At 44.9% G+C, this 20927-nt stretch overlaps 1 protein-coding gene across 1 annotated transcript in view; it reads right to left on the reverse strand.

Annotated features, from left to right (window-relative positions):
- Positions 1-1096: 1096 nt before the first annotated feature.
- LOC139233078 (ADP-ribosyl cyclase/cyclic ADP-ribose hydrolase 2-like) overlaps positions 1097-20927 on the reverse strand; it is a 44889-nt gene continuing 25058 nt past the window's right edge. The window contains exons 6-9 of the mRNA XM_070863600.1: positions 14498-14574; positions 11902-11994; positions 8927-9013; positions 1097-1361 (exon numbers count right to left, since the gene is read on the reverse strand). Coding sequence (XP_070719701.1) covers positions 1286-1361; positions 8927-9013; positions 11902-11994; positions 14498-14574 — 333 coding nt within the window. The 3' untranslated portion in view covers positions 1097-1285. The remainder of the gene's footprint in view (positions 1362-8926; positions 9014-11901; positions 11995-14497; positions 14575-20927) is intronic.

Genomic DNA, 20927 nt, shown 5'->3' on the forward strand with positions numbered 1-20927 from the left:
TATCTTTCCAGATCAGAGCTAGGAGGTTGGGTTGCCTCCTAAAAATAATATGCCAACTTCAGAAAATCTGACATTCATAAGGCCAATTTGTTGCTGTTGGTCACAAACTATTTAAACATTAAAGATGTGGAACCCTTTTCTGTTAAGGGAATTCAATGAGTTCACAGTAATGCAAAATGTGGCCCATCTATTGCCTCCTGGATTCTGGGGAATTCAACAACATTGTAGAACTGAATAGCCTTTTCTTTCTCACCAGTTATGGTATGGTATAAAAATGATTGAATTTGTCAGCTTTCTTAACGATGGAGAGGTTAAAATTTCCAGAGATTCTCTTGGTCTCCCAATGTAACTGTAGCAGAAGATCAATGGAAATAAGAGAAAAGGCATAAATAGCTGTTGACACCATTTCTCTGGGATTTCTGCTGATTCGTCACCAAAGATACGACAGAAGATTATGAGAAGCCCTGTATAAATTTTATCCAGGAGCTGAATGGAGGACTGGTCAACACGCTGGCTGATATTACACAGACTCCCAATTGCTGCCTGGAAGAATCCAGTGGGATAAAAGTTGAAAACTGAACTCAATTTGACCTGCAGTGGCAATACAGTTCAGGCTCTTGGCCTGGCTGCTGCTCTGGGTGCAGACACTGGCACAATTCATCCATGGCATTCCTGGTGAATCTAATGCTGGGGGATTCTTCAGGCAGTGGCAGCACTGTGACAAGGTTCTGGAGCTGCTGGGAACTTGTTCAATTTTCCCATTAAAAGCTGAAAACTACAGTATTTGGAAAGGAGGATGGCTCTCTACTAATGAGGGGGCCACCCAGTAGCAGTATATTTTCCTCCACCATAGGACCTGAAAGATGTATTCCACATAGGTGTGTAGGCACTCAAGTTGCATTATGGGGAAAACCCCCAATCAGGCATGTGGTAGGCTTTAGGCCTTAATGCCTTACATTATGGAGGGTTGGTACCCAATGTGGATCCGTGCAATCAGCTTTCGCAACCAAATTACTAGCACCTAATATAATAATGATGTTAAATAATGGCACAGTTCCTCAGGTTATTTCCCTTTGTCAAATTATAATGATCCTCATTTATTTTTAATATACATATCTCGCTTCAAAATTACAAACCAAATTATATTCAGCCCCAAGCAGACAATCACACTACATTGCATTATAAGGCTTTCTTTATACTTTTCTGCACTCCTAATGATTGTACATTTATGTAGATGCAAGCGGCTTTAGAAATTCCACAATTCGAGCTTTCGTGGATGGGTATGTCAGACTTTTGGCTCAGTGCCTAACTTGCAGGATTGATGGTCTGATTTGCCAACACACTGGAGCATTCGAACAGGCCTGTCAAGAAAATTGCAGAATTTTTAAAAATTAGAATTACTAAACAAAACTTAAGATCTAGGTACCCAGATCCATATTTTCCTGAGCAGAAACAATCCCAACAGCAGTAAATGGGAATGTTTTTTCACTGCAGGTATTTTGACCGCTAGCAATGAGCACACTTTAAATATTCCACCGATGTATTCTGCCACTTAATTATTAGTAAAAAAAAACAACAACTTGTATTTATATAGCACCTTTAATGTAGTAAAACATCCCAAAGCACTTCACAGGTGTGTTATAAGACAAATAATTTGACTCCAAGTCACATAAGGAGAAATTAGGGCAGGTGACCAAAATCTTGGTCAAAGAGGTAGGTTTTAAGGAGTGTCTAAAAAGAAGAAAGAGAGATAGAGATGCGGAGAGGTTTAGGTAGGAAATTCCAGAGCTTAGGGCCTAGGTAACTGAAGGCATGACCATCAATGGTTGAGCGATTATAATCAAGGAAGCTCAGGAGGGCAGAATTAGAGCACAGACTTCTCAGGGTTGTGGGGCTGAAAGAGATTTCAGAGACAGGGAGGAGCAAGGCCATGGAGGGATTTGAAAACAAGGATGAGAATATTCAATTTGAGGCGTTACTTTACTGGGAGGCAATGTCGGTCAGTGAGCATAGGAGTGATGGGTGAATGGGACTTGGTGTGAGTTAGGACACAGGCACCTGAGTTTTGGATGACCTCAAGTTTACATAGGGTAGAATGTGGGACACCAGCCAGGAGTGCGTTGGAATAGTCAAGTCGAGAGGTAACAAAGGCATGTATGAGGGTTTCAGCAGCAGATGAGCTGAGGCAAGGGCGGAGACGAGCGATGTTAGAGGTGGAAATAGGCAGCCTTAGTTATGCCGTGGATGTGGTCAGAAGCTCAATTCATGGTCAAATATTACACCAATGTTGCAAACAGTCTGGTTCAGCCTCAGACAGATGTTAAGGAGAGGGATGGAGTCAGTGGCTAGGGAACGGAGTTTGTGGCGGGGATCAAAAACAATGACTTCGGTCTTCAGAATGTTTAATTGGAGAACATTTCTGCTCATCAGAACTGGCTATCGGACAAGCAGTCTGAAAATTGAGACACCATGGAGGGATCAAGAGACGTGGTAGTGAGGTAGAGCTGGATGTCGTCAACATACATGTGGATGATGTCGCCAAGGGGTAGCATGTAGATGAGAAATAGCACAGGGCCACAGATAGATCCTTGGGGGGACACTGGAAGTAACGATGCAGGGGCAGGAAGGGAAGCCATTGCAGGTGATTCTCTGGCTACGATTAAATCGATAAGAATGGGACCAGGCAAGTGTAGTCCCACCCAGTTGGACAACGGTGGAGAGGCGTTGGAGTAGGATAGAGTGGTCAACTGTGTCAAAGGCTGCAGACGAGTCAAGGAGGATGAGGAGGGATAGTTTGCCTTTGTCAGTCACAAAATATGTCACAGTTAATGTCGAAGCAAGACAAGGGCAGGACACCTATTGCAGCAACAAATTGAAAGTCTGAACGGAAAAACATTGTTATCTTCCCCACCCTTCCTCCAAAAGTGAAATCACAAACATGTGGCTGGAGACCTGGTCCACTGCAGAATTCAACTCCTGCCAAATTCACCAGGAAACAGAAATAGAAAAGGAGAATGGTCTAAAATTCCAGGGCCTTGTCTGCTGCCAGACATGCGGTAGATCGGGCCACCTGGCCACCAGCAGCTGCAGACAGACTCTGCCCTTGGCGGATCAGGCTCGAGGGGCTGAATGGCCTCTTCCTGCTCCTACAATCCCAAATTTAGGATTGGGAATATTTGCATTGTTCCACTCCAAATGCAGAGCGAGGGCCTGGAAAGAGCCCAACAGAGCTTCATTTTATTTTCAATCCTCAGTCTCGGAGTTATCGGGTGCTTTAGTGCAGGTAATCGATTACCTCTGTCAGGCAAAATTTGGGGATCTTTCTTGGTACTTAACCAGCCGTTGATTTTGCTGAAGCCTTAAAGAAACATAGAAAATAGGTGCAGTAGTAGGCCATTCGGCCCTTCGAGCCTGCACCACCATTCAATATGATCATGGCTGATCATTTCCCTCAGTACCCCTTTCTTGCTTTCTCTCCATACCTCTTGATCCCTTTAGCCATGAGGGCCACATCTAACTCCCTTTTGAATATATCGAACGAACTAGCATCAACAACTTTCAATGATAAGAGAATTCCACAGGTTCACAATTCTGATTGAAGAAGTTTATCAGTCCTAAAAGGCTTACCCCTTATCCTTAGACTGTGACCCCTGGTTCTGCACTTCCCCAACATCGGGAACATTCTTCCTGCATCTAACCTGTCCAATCCCGTCAGAATTGTGTGTGTTTCTATGAGATCCCCTCTCATTCTTCTAAATTCCAGTGAATATAAGCCTAGTCGATCCAGTCTTTCATACGTCAGTCCAGCCATCCCAGGAATCAGTCTGGTGAACCTTCGCTGCACTCCCTCAATAGCAAGAATGTCCTTCCTCAGATTAGGAGACCAAAACTGCACACAATATTCAAGGTGTGGCCTCACCAAGGCCCTGTACAACTGCAGTAAGACCTCCCTGCTTCTATACTCAAATCCCCTAGCTATGAAGGCCAACATGCCATTTGCCTTCTTCACCGCCTGCTGTACCTGCATGCCAACTTTCAATGACTGATGTACCATGACACCCAGGTCTCATTGCACCTCCCCTTTTCCTAATCTGTCACCATTCACCTTCCTGTTTTTGCCACCAAAGTGGATAACCTCATTTATCTATATTATACTGCATCTGCCATGCATTTGCCCACTCCCTAACCTGTCCAAGTCACCCTGCAGCCTCTTAGCATCCTCCTCACAGCTCACACTGCCACCCAGCTTAGTGTCATCTGCAAACTTGGAGATATTACTTTCAATTCCTTTGTCTAAATCATGAATGTATATTGTAAATAGCTGGGGTCCCAGCACAGAACCCTGCGGTACCCCACTAGTCACTGCCTGCCATTCTGAAAAGGAACCGTTTATCCCTACTCTGCTTCCTGTCGATCCATGTCAATACATTACCCCCAATACCATGTGCTTTAATTTTGCACACTAATCTCTTGTGTGGGACTTTGTCAAAAGCTTTTTGAAAGTCCAAATACACCACATTCACTGGTTCTCCCTTGTCCACGCTACTAGTTACATCCTCAAAAAATTCTAGAAGATTTGTCAAGTATGATTTCCCTTTTATAAATCCATGCTGACTTGGACCGATCCTGTCACTGCTTTCCAAATGCGCTGCTATTGCATCTTTAATAACTGATTCCAACATTTTCCCCACTACTGATGTCAGGCCAACTGGTCTATAATTCCCCATTTTCTCTCCCTCCTTTTTTTAAAAAGTGGTGTTACATTAGCTACCCTCCAGTCCATAGGAACTGATCCAGAGCCGATAAACTTGGAAAATGATCACCAATGTATCTACTATTTCTAGGGCCACTTCCTTAAGTACTCTGGCATGCAGACTATCAGGCCCTGAGGATTTATCGGCCTTCAATCCCATCAATTTCCCCACCAAAATTTCTTGACCAATAAGGATTTCCTTCAGTTCCTCCTTCTCGCTGGACCCTCAATTCCCTATTATTTTTGGGAGGTTATTTGTGTCTTCCCTAGTGAAGACAGAACCAAAGTATATGTTCAATTAGTCTGCCATTTCCTTGTTCCTCATTATGAATTCACCTGATTCTGACTCCAAGGGACCTACATTAGTCTTCACTAATCTTTTTATCTTCACATATCTATAGATGCTTTTGCAGTCAGTTTTAATGTTCCTTGCAAGCTTACTCTTGTACTCCATTTTCCCCCTCCTAATTAAACCCTTAGTCCGCCTCTGCTTCTCCCAGTCCTCAGGTTTGCTGCTTTTTCTGGCCAATTTATCTGCCTCTTCCTTGGATTTAACAGGAATAGGAGTAGGTAATTCAGCCCCTCGAGCCTGCCCACTATTCAATTAGATCATGGCTATCTTAACTGCATCTACCCATATTAGTTCCCTAACCCTTAATATCCTTACCTAACAAAAATCTACCTCCCTCAGTTTTAACATTTTGAATTGACTGAGCCTCAACAGCTTTTTGGGGAAAGAGAGCTTCAGAGTTCCACTACCCTTGGTGTGAAGAACTGTTTGCTGATGTCATTCCTGAATGGCCTAGCTCTAATTTTGAGGTTATGGCCATTTGTTCTGGACTCTCCCAACAGAAAAAGTAATCTCTGTATCTACCCTTCACATCGTTTATTTAACTTAACCTCAATTAGATTTTTAGTATTTTTTTGTTCCTGTCCACAACTTTGTGATTTCTGTACTTGGACACCTACATCTCTCTGCCATTCAGTTCTCAGCTTCTTGCTATTTAGAAATACATTGATCTATTTTCCTTTGGTCCTACTTTCCTACATTGAACTCCATCTGCTAGTGTTTTCCCAATCACTTACTCCATCAATGCCCCTTTTCAACCTTCTGCTCCCATCTACATTATTTACTGTGCCACCTAACTTAGTGTCATCAGCAAACTTACAGACACAGCTCTCTGTTCCTCCATCCAAGTCACTTTAAACATAGTGAAAAGCTGCGGCCCCAGTACAGATCCCTGAGGGACACTAGTAGTCATATTCTGCCAATTTAAGTACACACCCATTATACTTACTTTGTCTCCTACCTGCTAGCCAATTCCCCATCCCAGCCAATTAGGTTGCCTCCAATTTCATGCCCTCTCATTTTTGTTAACAGTCTCTTTAGTGGAACCTTGTTGAATGCCTACTGAAAGTCTGTATAAATAACGCTGTGATTATTTCCACGAACACCTTTGGGGCCTTTAGCACATGCGTGCCGTTTACCAGACCCGCACAATGGTGCTACAGTGGCGGCCTGCATCGCCACGCTTTCTTCAACTCTGAGCAGAGAAGTTTAGGGGATCGGTTGATTGTCGGGGGTGGGAAGGGGGAATAGAGGAGATCGAAGGGGGAATAGAGGAGAGGGGATCAAAGGGTGGGATGAGGAGGTCAGGAGTTTGGGGAGGGGGAAGAACATGGAGAAGAACGTGATCCAGGTCTAAAGGGAGGGCGGGATGAGAGCAAGATTGTGATCCAGTTTGGAAGAAGGATCACATTCTATCCCTTCTGTATAAGACCTGGATCATGTTCTCAGACCTGGTTGATTTCTCGGAAAGCTCGGTGAGTGTACGGCAAGTGACATCATTGGACCGGACGAAATCCGTAAGTCACGAGTGACACTATTCACTTCACACCCAATAAACTCGTTAACAATCCAAGACCCACAATGCCCCATCTATGGCGGGGGTGGGTGGGGAGAAGATCAGGACCATATGAACAGCAGACGACCATTGAGCCCCTCGAGCCTGTTCCACCATTCAACGAGATCACGGCTGATCTGGGACCTAACGCCATATATCCATCTTTGGCCCATATCCCTCAATACCTTTAGTTAACAAAGTCTTGTTTGGGGTGTCAGGAACTTGTTGGGGGTGGGAGGGGGAGATGGTCAGGAACACGGGGGAGGGGGAGGTGGTCAGGAACTTGTTGCGGGGAGGAGGTCAGGAACCCAGTGGGGCGAGGAAAGATCGAGGACTCGTGCGGGTGGGGGGGGGGGGGTAAAGGTCAGGGACTGGGGGGGGGGGGGGTAGGTTAAGAACTTATTTGGTGGTGGGGGGGGGGGGGGGGGGGGGGAAGAGAAAGAGGAAAAGGAACTTATTTGGGGGTGGGAGAAGGTCCCAACCCTCAAAGAGGGGCCCTGTCTGTTCTCGGTGAGCTCTGTCATGAGCCGGGCTGTCAGAATGAATGAATGACTCGAATTACATATTACAAAGTACTTCGGGATAGTGTGGGAAGATGGAGTTGTGGTACAAGATCAGCCATGATCTGATTGAATTTCAGGTGCGAACAGCCAAAATGAGCTACTCCAGCTCCTATTTCTTACGTTCTTATATACTTGATTACTTAGGCAGCCAGGTTCTAATTATACATTCCAGGCAAACTGCTGGGTGTGTCTTGTCCTCCAAGGGGACTGATCAGAACTTTGGTGTTACAAATAGTTACAGTCTATAAACAACATCCATAGACACTCCCTTAACTACCAAGTTACTTACCTCCTAAAAAAATTCAACTAGGTTCATTAGATGTGACTTATCCATTACAAATCCAAATCACTATGATCAGCTCATATTTGTCCAACTGCTCAATCACTCTTTCCCCAACAGGTTTGAGTAACTTTCCCACAATTAACATTGAACTAATAGGCCTATAATTTCCTAATTTATCTCTCCTATCCTTCTTAAGTAATGGAGTAACATTGGCAGTTTTCCAATCCATGGAGACAATTCCTGAGTCAAGAGTTTTGGAAAATCAGGACTAATGCATCAACAATTTCCTCACCTACTTCTTTTAATACCCTGGGGTTGAAATCATCAGGTCCTGGAAATCTGTCTATCTTTAACCTTATTAATTTCTCCATTAATTTTAACATATTGAATCTAGTTAGTTCCTATCCTAATTTATTTGTAGTTTGCTGTGTATCTCTGGCATTTCATCCTCATCCTCTACTGTGAAGACTGATACAAAGTAGCTGTTTCCCCAAGTCTGCCATTTCCTAGTTTCCAATTACACCTGTCATTAATGCGGCCACAAAACTCTTTTACTCTTAACCGCTTTCAATAGTGGAAAATTTCTAGCCTGAGAAATTACCCAGTCACCACGGTGTGGTGTGGGGTGGTGGGGTGGTGGGGTGGTGGTGTCGTGTGGCAGTGTGGTGTGGGGTGGGGTTGTGTGATGTGGGGTGGTGGGGGGCTGGCATGGGCGGCTGTTTCGTCCATGCCCCTTCAACTGGAAAAATGGCTGAAGAGAAAATGTGGTGGAATCGAGTTTTGTCCCATTTTCCAGGCTCCTATTGTGCAATCCCCCCAGTTCCACCCAGAGCCCAAGAGGAATTTCAGACTCAATATATGTAGCACTGTGTTAAATGATAATAGTTGCTATTTGTCCAGGCTGCAGTTCTCAAAAATTGCTATCTTGTATGTTTGCAACTTCAGTCACAACTTATTTGCAACCACAAACAGATATTCAGTTCCATATATTCATAATTATACAAAAGTGCATCCTGATTTTGCTCCTAAATGACCGAGCCTGAATTTTAAGATTTGCTGCCTTTTTTTTTTTGTTACCCCGACCAGAGGAAATAGTTTCTTTATATCTACCCAATCAACTCCCTTGATTAACCTAAATAGCTCGATTAGATGACCCCTCAAGCTCAAGGAAATTCAAGCCAAGTTTATGCAACCTGTCCTCATAGTTTAACCCTCTGCACTGCACCCCATCCAAAAGAAAGAGTACCTTGATGTCAATAGTGAGGATGCAGGGAGGAGGATATTGTAGGATAGTATAATTCGAAATTAGGAGGAAGATATAACATTATCTTAAAATACTGACATTTTACATAAACTCTTGATAGAATTTCACTAACTTTGTAAACTTTTCAATATTTAAGTATGAATCTGATGTGGTACACACCTGTAATTATCCTTGCAAGAGTACTTGATTTTTTTCTCCTTCAGAATAGTTTCCAATTCTGCAACACTGCCGACACCACAGGATTCCCTGTAAATCAAAGTGTTGACTGAGTTCAGTACAACTGCTAATATTCATTGTAATTGCTAAACTTAAATTAACAGTTGTCCCCATTAGCTTGAAAACTACTACTTTACAGGGCTTCATGAAAAAATGTTCAGTAATGAGCGTCAGGCAGATAGGTGGGCAGGGAGACAAACAGTGGCTTCTTCGTATTTGGCTGTCCTTTTTCTGCTATACTGTGAATTATTTTGATCAGCAAGGTGAGTGATGTTAGTGCAGGGGGATCCCTTTCATTTCAGGTACCCATTGTCAATGGGGCTGAATTCGCAGCCCCTACGGGTGCGTACGAGGTGTGCAAGTGCCCATAGGGGCCCTGCAAGTTCCGGGTTTAGGCATGCACTGCGCATGCGCCTAAATCTGGAACTTGTAATCTGTCAAGAATCCTCTTGACAGATCATACAAATCCAACAGAAATGGCCATTTGCTGGCAGAGTTGGGCTATTTGCTCAATTTCTGCACAGCAAATGCCCGTGAAATTCTTATGACTGATAAAAGCATTTTTTCAATAATTTAAACATTTAAAAACCTGTGAAATAAGGTAAGTTTATTTTTAAACCATTTAAAATATGTAAATTTATTTTTCAAAAATTTTAATTTTTGTTTTACATAATTAATTACATTCCATTTTGATTAATTTTAAATGTGTGATGTTTTTAAAAAATTTATTTTAAGTGTTTGTGTGTTTTTGGGGGTATTCCCATTCATAAAGGTCCCTGGGACACAGGAGCACAAGTCTCCGAACCACCCGGACCACCAGGTAAGTTTGCAGATTTTTTTCAGGTAGGAGGCATCCGTCCGCGGGAAGCCTCCGACCGCAATTTCTGCACTAATGTTTAACACTCCCAGGTCAGGTATAGATTGGGTTAGATGCAAAGTAATGCTGCCTCTACTTTGTCCTGACAACATACCTCAGCTCCAATCTCAAAATAGCTATTCTCACTCGGAGGTCAAAATTGGGTCACATTTTCCATTTCCTATACCAGCAACTTGGGGTTTTTAAAAAAACTTTAAAAAAAATACATACTACTTTTAACTTTTAGATTGTGGGCACCTGAATTATAGTACAGTACTGTTTCTACAGCTAACCGGTAAATTGATGTATGTCACTCATTTAGAGAGCAAAATTTGACACGAGTGCCACTTTTGAAATTCAAACATTGAATCACTGAATCATGCTGCAGAGAAGGAGGCCATTTATTCATACTTCTGCCAGCTCTTTGAAAATGCTATCCACTTAGTCCAATTCTCCTGTTCTATCCCCATCCTTTTTTAATTTATTTTTCAAATATATATCCACTTTCTTTTTAAAAGCAACTATGGATTCTATTTAGGGCATTCCATGTCATAACAACCCTTTGTGTAAACAGATTTCTTCTAAACTTTTCCTCTGACTGGCTGCCAGTGGGAAAGAGGTTTGAATTGCAAATCAGATCCTGCCGTTAAATTCGGCCACAATTTCTGCACCAATGTTTAACACTCCCAGGTCAGGTATAGAATGGGTTAGATGCAAAGTAATGCTGCCTCTACTTTGCCCTGACAACGTACCTCAGCTCCTATCTCAAAATAGCCACCCTCACTCGGAGGCCAAAATTGGGTCACGTGTTTTCCCGGGTTTGCCAACCGCTTCTAAATCGCCCCCGACCCCCACCGCCCAGCCCTGCTTCTAATCTGCCTCCCAACTGAAATGCACATCTAAATACTTTATATGTGAATTTGATATATTCAATCGTGGCTTTCGAAAGAGAATTGGATAAGTATTTGAAGGAAAAAAATTTGCAGGGCTATGGGCAAAGGGGTGTGGGAGTGGGACTAGCTGAATTGCTCTTGCAGAAAACCAGCACAGGTTCGACGGGCCGAATGACCTCCTCCTGTGCCGAAACCATGCTATGATTTTATAAGGTCCCTGTGTTGTGTTCTTCCCTCGGGCACGTCCTAACTCAAGTTTCATACATGAAATTCTTGAGCCACTTACTAGGGAGGGACAGCTGAAGTGGTTTCCTGTCGCCTTCCTTGCAATTTTTGACTTCTGAGAACCATTTCCTTGGTTGGCTGCTACCAAGGCAAAAGAGCCCCACCCACCCTTTATGAGGGGGGAAGCACACGAATCGGACTCAAGTACCCCTGCTTGACATCAACCCAGTATTCGGAATTGGGGCTCGGTTTCTGCTCAAGGTGGTCTTGAGTGGGGTCTAAAAGTAACCCTTCTGACTCAGAAGCGAGAATATTGCCACTGCAACAGTGGTCACTCCATTTGGATGAGAGTACCCTGCTGGACGTCAACTCAGTATTTAGAATCCATAGTCTAGCTGCCACTCGCTGGAATTGTCCAGAGTGGGGCTCGAACCTTTCACCTTCTGATTCAGAGATGGGAATGCTACCACTAAGTCAAAGACTCATTCCATTCTTAATATTAAATTTATGCTCTTTAGTTAGAATCATCAGCCAGTGAAAATAAATATGGAAAAGTAATTGTAAGGTTCTATTTCTTGCTTTTCTATTTCTGGGACTCTATGCAATTTGTGTCATCTTTGGCAGAGGAGACAAGTGGGCAACCTGTTCCTAGGCCTTTGTCAGTTCATTTGTATTCTATCTCTGCCGCGAAGATGTGATAACGACTCAGTGCCATTCTCCCTCCAAAGTTGTTTCTCTCCCTCCACGTGAATGCCTATCCTCCCACCTGATCTCCCTACAGCACCACAGGTCAGACCAGTACATCTCCATGTGGGGAATCAACACCCTGCCACTCAATGCCATACCATGCTGGAGGTCTAACAGGCTTTACCATTCCACAATGGAAAAATTACTGTATGTAATAAATCCTACAGTATGCATGCAATAAAACTGCAAAACCTCACTTATCAGGCCCATCAATATTGTCCATGATCCAGAGGTGAATAAAGGTAACATGCTTGTTGTCTAATTTTCCAAGTTCTATTTCACGAAAAATGCTAGTGACAGGAAAGAAAAACATAATCAGAACCAGCAATGTGCAAAGAATAATGTAATCAATATGAATATAGAGATGATACTCAGACTGTGGTTAAAGTGAAAGCCACAAATTTCTGCTATTTACCATAGTGCTTTAAGATTTCTTGTTACCATACTAAAGAAAAGAAATATGCATGTAGCAATAAAAGAAAGACTTGGATTTCTATAGCGCCTTTCACGACCACTGGACATCTCAGAAACATAGAAAATTGGTGCAGGAGTAGGCCATTCCGCCCTTCAATAAGATCATGGATGATCATTCCCTCAGGACCCCTTTCCTGATTTCTCTCCATACCCCTTGATCCCCCTAGCCGTAAGGGCCATATCTAACTCCCTCTTGAATATATCAAATGAACTGGCATTAACAACTCTCTGTGGCAGGGAATTCCACAGGTTAACAACTCTGAGTGAAGAAGTTTCCCCTCATCTCAGTCCTAAATGGCCTACCCCTTATCCCAAGACTGTGCCCCTGGTTCTGTACTTCCCCAATAACGGAAACATTCTTCCCGCATCTAACTTGTCCAGTCCCGTCAGAATCTTATATGTTTATGAGATCCCCTTTCATCCTTCTAAACTCCAATGTATAAAGGCCCAGTTGATCCAATCTCTCCTCATGTGTCAGTCCAACCATCCCTGGAATCAGTCTGATAAACCTTCGCTGCACTCCCTCAACAACAAGAACGTCCTTCCTCAGATTAGGAGACCAAAACTGAACACAATATTCCAGGTGAGGCCTCACTAAGGCCCTGTACAACTGCAGTAAGACCTCCCTGCTCCTATACTCAAATCCCCAACATACCATTTCCCTTCTTTACCGCCTGCTGTACCTGCATGCCAACTTTCAATGACTGATGAATCATGGCACTTCCCCTTTTCCTAATCTGCCACCATTCAGATAATATTCTGCCTTCATGCTTTTGCCACCAAAGTGGATAACCTCACATTTATCCACATTATACTGCATATGCCATGCATTTGCCCACTCACCTAACTTGTCCAAGTCACCCTGCAGCCTCTTAGCGTCCTCCTCACAGCTCACACCACCACCCAGTTTAGTGTCATCTGCAAACTTGGGAGATATTACACTCAATTCCTTCATCTAAATTATTAATGTATATTGTAGAGCTGGGATCCCAGCACTGAGCCCTGCGGCACTCCACTAGTCACTGTCTGCCATTCTGAAAAGGACCCGTTTATCCAGACTCTCTGCTTCCTGTCTGCCAACCAGTTCTCTATCAACGTCAGTACATTAACCCCAGAACCATGTGCTTTAATTTTGCACACCAATCTCATGGGACCTTGTCAAAAGCCTTTTGAAAGTCCAAATACACCACATCCACTAGTTCTCCCTTGTCCACTCTACTAGTTACATCCTCAAAAAATTTCAGAAGATTTGTCAAGCAAGATTTCCCTTTCATAAATCCATGCTGACTTGGACCGATCCAGTCACTGCTTTCCAAATATGCTGCTATTTCATCTTTAATAATTGATTCCAACATTTTCCCCACTAAAAAAATCTCAAAGTGCTTTACAGCCAATGAAGTACTTTTAGAGTGTAATTACTTTTGTAATGTGGGAAATACGGCGGCCAATTTGCGCACAAGCAAGCTACCACAAACAGCAATGTGATAATGACCAGATAATCTGTTTTTTTTTGTTATGTTGACTGAGGGATAAATATTGGCCAGGACATCGGGGATAACTTTTATATACATGAGTGAGCAGATGGGAGCTCGGTTTAACGTCTCATCTGAAAGACGGCACCTCTGACAGTGCAGCACTCCCTTAGCACTTCAGTGGAGTGGCATTGGACATTCAGGGTTTAACCAGCTTGGTGTCAGGCATTTAACACATGAGCATTAATACTACCATGAGGATATCAAATAAACAATTTTGAGATACATTCCAAGACAAGACACGACAGCAGCCTTATCCTTGAGTACTTATTTGGAAAATACAATCCTGTATTCAACCTCAAACTATTTCTACATTTGACTAGACCCTCAACCCCCACCCTGTCCACTCCAGTCCATGCACCCACCCTCCCCACCTCCTTTTCTGATTGGCGCCATCATCTTTGTTATATTTTCAGTACCAATCTTTTTGGAGAAACTATATCAAAGGCCTTACTGAAATCCAAGTACAGCAGAGTCACTGTTACAGCTGTGACTCTTCATCGTGAAGGTTGATTGCACCCAAAATGTCACCTGTTCCTTTCGGATGCTGATTGACCTGCTGTGTTTTCCAGCATCGTCTGTTATAAATAAACAGCAGTAATTTCTGCATCGGTTCTTCCGTTGTCCCACCACAACTTTGGCAGGAGATCTGTGGAAACCCCAGAGAAATGTCTATCTCCACCATTTCTCCCAGGTTTCCACAAAACTGTCGCTGAAATTCACAGAAATTCTACCCCATTATAGTTAAAAGTACAGTTCTGACACATTAATGTCATCAGTTTTGTACCTGTTTTTTCTGAAAGCATTGTCACGAGCAGATCCATTCAGCATCACCGTTACTTCTCCATGGGCCTTTTTTGCATACTGTGAAATGTACACAATAGTTTATCTACGGTTTAACAGGTTCAATTGAATCAAAACCACAATCATTTCTTCCGAGCAAATAATGAAGCCCTGCTTTTACCCAGCCTGACTGGCATGGTTGGATCATGCAGGTTAAAATGGCAGTCGGCTGCCACCTGCCACCACTTCAACTCTGTGCAAAACAGAGTCGGGAGGGTAGCTCACCTCTACCATGCAGGGGGCTACTTAAGGTGCAGAAATCATGGCCCAATGATGTAATCGGTGCTATGACACAATTGTAACACGGGGTCATGAGGCCTGCACAGCGCCAAATCCACCCCTACCCCTGCAAAATCTGCAGGATTTAACAGGGTGGCCAAGGTAAGTTTCTTTCTGAATTTTTGTTAGGCTTCCTGCCGGAGTGTTCCCCCCCAGCCCTGCAAGGAGTCCTTGGTCTTCCACAGCACTGGCCTTGTCTCTCTCTCCTTCCCTCCTTCCACCACCCCCCTCCCCCACCCCCATGTCAGATGCCCCATGGAAATCCCTCTCCCAGCACTAACTTATGAGGGGTATCATTACCTTGGGTCTCTGGTAAATGTGTAGCTTCAACAACATATATTTATATAGTGCCTTTAACATAGTGAAACGTCCCATGGCATCTCAAGTATTACGAGACAAAAAATTTGACACCGAGCCACATAAGGAGAAATTAGGGCAGGTCAAAGAGGTCGGTTTTATGGAGCATCTAAGACGTAGAGGGGTTTAGGCAGGGAATTTCAGAGGTTAGGGCCTAGGTAACAGAAAGCATAGCCACCAATGGTTGAGCGATTATAATCAGGGATGCTCAAGAGGGCAGAATTAGAGGAGCGCAGACATCCCGGAGGGTTGTGGGCTGGAGGAGATTACAGAGATAGAAAGGGGCGAGGCCATGAAGGGATTTGAAAGATGAGAATTTTGAAATTGAGGCATTGCTTAACCAGGAGCCAATGTAGGACAACGAGCACAGGGGTGATGGGTGAGCGGGACTTGGTGTGAGTTAGGACATGGGCAGCCGAGTTTTGGTTCACCTCTAGTTTACATAGGGTGGAATGTGGGGGGCGAGCCAGGAATGTATTGGAATAGTCAAGTCTAGAGGTAACAAAAGCATGGATGAGGGCTTCAGCAGCAGATGAGCTGAGGCAAGGGCAGAGATGGGCGATGCTACGTTGGTTGAAATAGGCGGTCTTAGTTATGCTGCGGTTATGTGGTTAATAGCTCATTTCAGGGTCTAATATGACACCAAGGTTGCGAACAGTGTGGTTAAGCCTCAGACAGGAGTGGGGGATAGCGGTGGGGTCAGTGTCTAGGGAGCGGATCAAAAACAATGGCTTTGGTTTTCCCAATATTCAATTGGAGAACATTTCTGCTCATCCAGAAATATGTGTCAGACAAGCAGCCTGACAATTTAGAGACTGAGGAGGGGTTAAGAGAAGTGATAGGGAGGTAGAGCTGGGTGTCATCAGCGTACATGTGAAAAATGTTGCATATGCAGACTATAGATATACTCTGTAGTCACTGTATAGTTGCACAAGATGGAGACTTGTTACCTGATGTACTATCAATAAGGTTTACACTGTATATACTATGCTGGCTCCACTAGAGGGTGCAACTGGTGGAGACCGGGGTTTTCTGTCCCTGTGGCAGAGGCTGTCCACCAGAGGGCACTGCGGTGGGAGACCTGAGGGTCGCCTGCATAGGTGTGCAGGGCCCAGTATAAAAGGCTGCTCAACATGCTTGTGCCTCACTCTGGAGTTACCAATAAAGGACCAAGGTCACTACAGTTTGAGTACAACACATTGCCTCATGGAGTCATTCATAAGTGCATTACAGACATAACAGAAAGTGACGCTGTGTTTTTGCATGATGTCACCAAGGGGCAACATCTAGATGAGAAATAGAGGGGGGCCAAGAATAGATACTTGGGAGACACCAGAGATAACGACATGGGGCAGGAAGAGAAGCCATTGCAGGTGATTCTCTGGCTATGATCGGATAGATAAGAATGGAACCAGGCAAGTGCAGTCCCACCTAGCTGGATGACGGTGGAGAGGCATTGGTGGAAGGATAGAGTGGTCAACCCTGTTGAAGGCTGCAGCTAAGTCAAGAAGGACGAGGAGCGATAGTTTGCCTTTGTCAGTCACACCGGATGTCATGGTGGGGTCATGGGGTCACTCCCCCCACACCAGCTTCTGGCAGGAGATGGATCGGAACTATTCAAATGAGGCCAAGGAGTTAAAATGAACCCCAAGCATCACACTAAACTCTTCACGGAGGGGGTTCTCTCCTGCCACGCACCCTGCATTAGAATTGGGACTTATGTCTATTTCTACAATTCTTCAGGACTTGGGCCTTAAATACCATTTTCTATTTTAAAATTGTTTTCTTTTTAGTTCCTCCCTGCACATTGGTCACTTATGTTGTTTCAAGAATAATGACTTGCTTCAATGCCTTTACTGATCTAACTTTAATTCTCATTTTCTTCTCTACTCCTGAGGATGCTGATTCAGGCTGACGTATGATTCCATGGTTGCTAGCAACCCTCCAGTACTGTGAACTCTAGCGACAACTTTCCCAGTGGCTGATAGCAGGGAGATTCCTCTGTAGTTGCTGGAGTCGGACTTGTCCCCTTTTTTTAAAGATGGTCACTGTCATGTATTCAACTGTCATTGTAACCCATGTATAAGCTGACCCAAGTTGTATACCTTGAGAACACTGACCACAGGGGGCGAACTTGTGGGAGATACTCCTAACCTGGACTTTCCAGTATAAAAAGGGAAACTCCACCCACCCGTCTGCCTCGAGGCCTTGGTAGTAAAGGTAACTGGTCACAGCGTGATCTTCTCAAATATGGGCTTCGTGTGCATTTATACTGTATAGTAAGGACATTAGTCACGATCACTGCATCTGAGATCTCCCGGCATACCCTCCTCCCTCCAGAGAGAAGAGGTCACGCATTCGCGCCAACAGTGCCTCTCCGCCATGCCTCAGCGGGGATTCCATCCGCTCCCATAGCCTTGTTGTTTTTAAGCTGTCTAATGGTTTTTCTCTACCTCGTGCAGTGTTGGGGTTTTACTGAGGTGGTGGCGGATAGCATGCTGCAGGATGGAGTCAAGAACACTAGCGTCAAATGCAGAGATCTTCAAAGTACTCCTTCCCTGTAGCTAGGAGTTCCTCCCAGAGTCACAGTGCAGATTTTGTCCCCTACAGGGCACAACAGACATGAGTTTTACAGCGCGACAGCTGCAGGAAAAATGCAGGGAATAGCACCAGGCCTTATACATGGCCTTCTTCGGCCTTTGACACTGTCAACCATGAGGGTCTATGGAGCATCCTCCTCCGCTTTGGATGCCCCCAAAAGTTTGTCACCATCCTCCGCCTGCTCCATGACGACATGCAGGCCGTGATCCTTACCAACGGATCCATTATCGGGGTCAAACAGGTCTGCGTCATCGCCCCAACCTTCTTCTCAATCTTCTTTGCTGCCATGCTCCACCCCAGTCAACAAGCTCCCGAGTGGAACTAAACTAGAGAACCAGTGGGAAGCTGTTCAACCTTAGACGTCTCCAGGCTAGGTCCAAGACCACCCCAATCTGTGTCGTTGAGCTACAGTACATGGATGACGCCTGCGTCTGCGCATAGAGGCTGAAGTCCAAGTCATAGTCAACATATTTACTGAGGCATATGAAAGCATAGGCCTTATGCTAAACATACTTAAGACAAAGGTCCTCCACCAGCCTGTCCCTGCCACACAGCACTGCCCCCCAGTCATCAAGATCCACGGCGCGGCCTTGGACAATGTGGACCATTTCCCATACTTCGGGAGACTCTTAACAAGAGCAGACATTGATGACGAAATCCAACACCGCCTCCAGTGCGCCAATGCAGCCTTCGGCCGCCTGAGGAGAAGAGTGTTCGAAGACTAGGCCTTCAATTCTGCCACCAAGCTCATGGGCTACAGGGCCCAGTAATACCCGCCCTCCTGTATGGCTCAGAGACATGGACAATGTACAATAGACACCTCAAGTCGCTGGAGAAATACATCAATGATGTCTCCGCAAGATCCTGCAAATCCTCTGGGAGGACAGATGCACCAATGTTAACGTCCTTGACCAGGCCAACATCCCCAGCACTGACCACATTTGATCATCTCCTCTGGGCAGGCCACACTGTTCACATGCCAGACACGAGACTCTCAAAGCAAACACTACTTGGAACTCCTTCACGACAAACAAGCCAAAGATGGGCAGAGGAAACGTTACAAGGACACCCTCAAAGCCTCCCTGATAAAATGCAACATCCCCACTGACACCTGGAAGTCCCTGGCCAAAGACCACCCTAAGTGGAGGAAGTGCATCCGGGAGGGCGCCGAGCACCTCGAGTCTCATTGCCAAGAGCATGCAGAAATCAAGCGCAGGCAGCAGAAAGTGCGTGCGGCAAACCTGTCCCACCCACCCTTACCCTCAACGACTATCTGCCCCACCTGTGCCAGGGACTGGTTATTGTATTGGACTGTGAGCCGGCACCTCACAACTTGAGCCGCTTCGGGGAAATCCCCTCCGTGCCTTTCAGTTCTGCGCAGAGGGGTTTCCTGTACGGGCTGCAACTGCACACTCTCCAACTTGCCATCCTCGTCTGCCGTCCGGACACGCCATGCGTACCATCTTGCTGTCCGGAGGAGGTGGGGCTCCCCGCTGGACTGCACTCTACGCGGGAGTCCTCTCACTATTTATTGGGGACTTAGTCTGGAAGGTGGTGCACGGAGCAGTCCCGTGCAATAAGTTTTTATGTCGGTTCACGGGCTCCCAGGCCGCCTGCAATTTCTGTGGTCTGGAAGAGTCCATGTTCCATGTTTTTATAGAATGTGCGAGGTTGCAGCTCCTGTTCCATTATTTGAAGGGGCTGCTATTCAAATTCTGGTTGCACATCAGTCCCACACTCCTGATCTTTGGACACCCTGTGCGGAGGGGAGCGGGTAGGTCCGAAGGCCTCCTCGTAGGTCTGCTCCTGGGCACGGCCAAGGGGGCCATCAGCCGGTCCAGGGAGCGGGCGGTCAAGGGGGTCGTTCAGCCCCGACTGCCTTCCGCAGTTACATCCGAGCCAGGGCGTCCTTGGAGATGGAGCACGCGGTGTCCACCGGTATGCTCGCAGCCTTCCGCGAGAGTTGGGTGCCGGAGGGACTGGAGTGCATCATCACCCCTGGCAACCAAATTTTAATTTGATTTTAAAATTTAATTTGTTTAATTGCTGGTTTTAGTTTCCCCCCCACCCCTTTTAGCCAGGGGGCACTTGTATAATTTGTGTCTATACTGCCCTAAAAAAACACCCCAAAAAAACAAGAGGGCACTTGAAAACTGTTTGGATTGTACCTCCCCTTTAATAAGGGGGCACTTGATTTAATGTTTTTTTTTGTTTTCTACAAAAAAAAAAGAGAGTTGTATTGGACTGTTCAGCCACCTAAGGACTCATGTTTAGAGTGGAAGCAAGTCTTCCTTGATTCCGAGGGGCTGCTTATGAGGACGAGTACTTTATCCAGGCCACTTGGATCGTGAGAATTAACAGATTATCGGGACATGAACGTTGAGCCCCAATCCTGTTCAGCGGACATCCACTAATGCACTTTGCAGTCAGTTGACATGATTAGGAGTGGGAACCCAGGTTTATTTGTTTTACCCTTCTCTAGTCTAGGGAGCACCCTTACCTAGTTTACAAACTCACTTCCTCTGCTGCTTAGAGACACCTGAGCATATCAGAGGATTTCAGTAGAGTCAGATTAGGCGTGCAATTAAACTGCTATGATCCAGGCATTAAATGGCAGGTGGTTGTGGTACTTGATAAATTGGAATGAAACAAGTATTGTTTGAGGTGGAGGAGGGGGAGGTGTGGGTCTCCATGTCTATTCTACTGCTTTTGCTCTGAAGTTGCATTTTAACTCTTGAGCCCAGTATGAACATAGCCATGTAAACAGGATAATCTCAAATTTGTAGTAAAAGACAAAAGCGAATTTAGCGGTGGCTTGGTTTAGGACATGGATCCCGGTGAAGCACACCTTAAATTCGGAACAAAACAGATTCAAACAAAAAATTGCATCCAGTTCTGTACAATGAACAGATCCAACCAAGTAATTCATAAGTTGATTCAGCAAGGTCACCAGAATTAAACAGAAAGTTTTAAAAAAAATCATGATTTACTTTTTCAAAGTATTTATTTTCTCTTCATGGCTTGCGGAGCCACATAGTATTCCTCAGCTGAGAGGGAGGTGACAGGCTCCCAGTCTTTGCTGATGCCACACCATAATCAGCCATTAGCTGGGTGCATGAGTGTCGGTCCTTTTGGTT

This window comes from Pristiophorus japonicus, chromosome 2 (genome assembly GCF_044704955.1).
Source record: "Pristiophorus japonicus isolate sPriJap1 chromosome 2, sPriJap1.hap1, whole genome shotgun sequence".
NCBI lineage: Eukaryota > Metazoa > Chordata > Chondrichthyes > Pristiophoridae > Pristiophorus > Pristiophorus japonicus.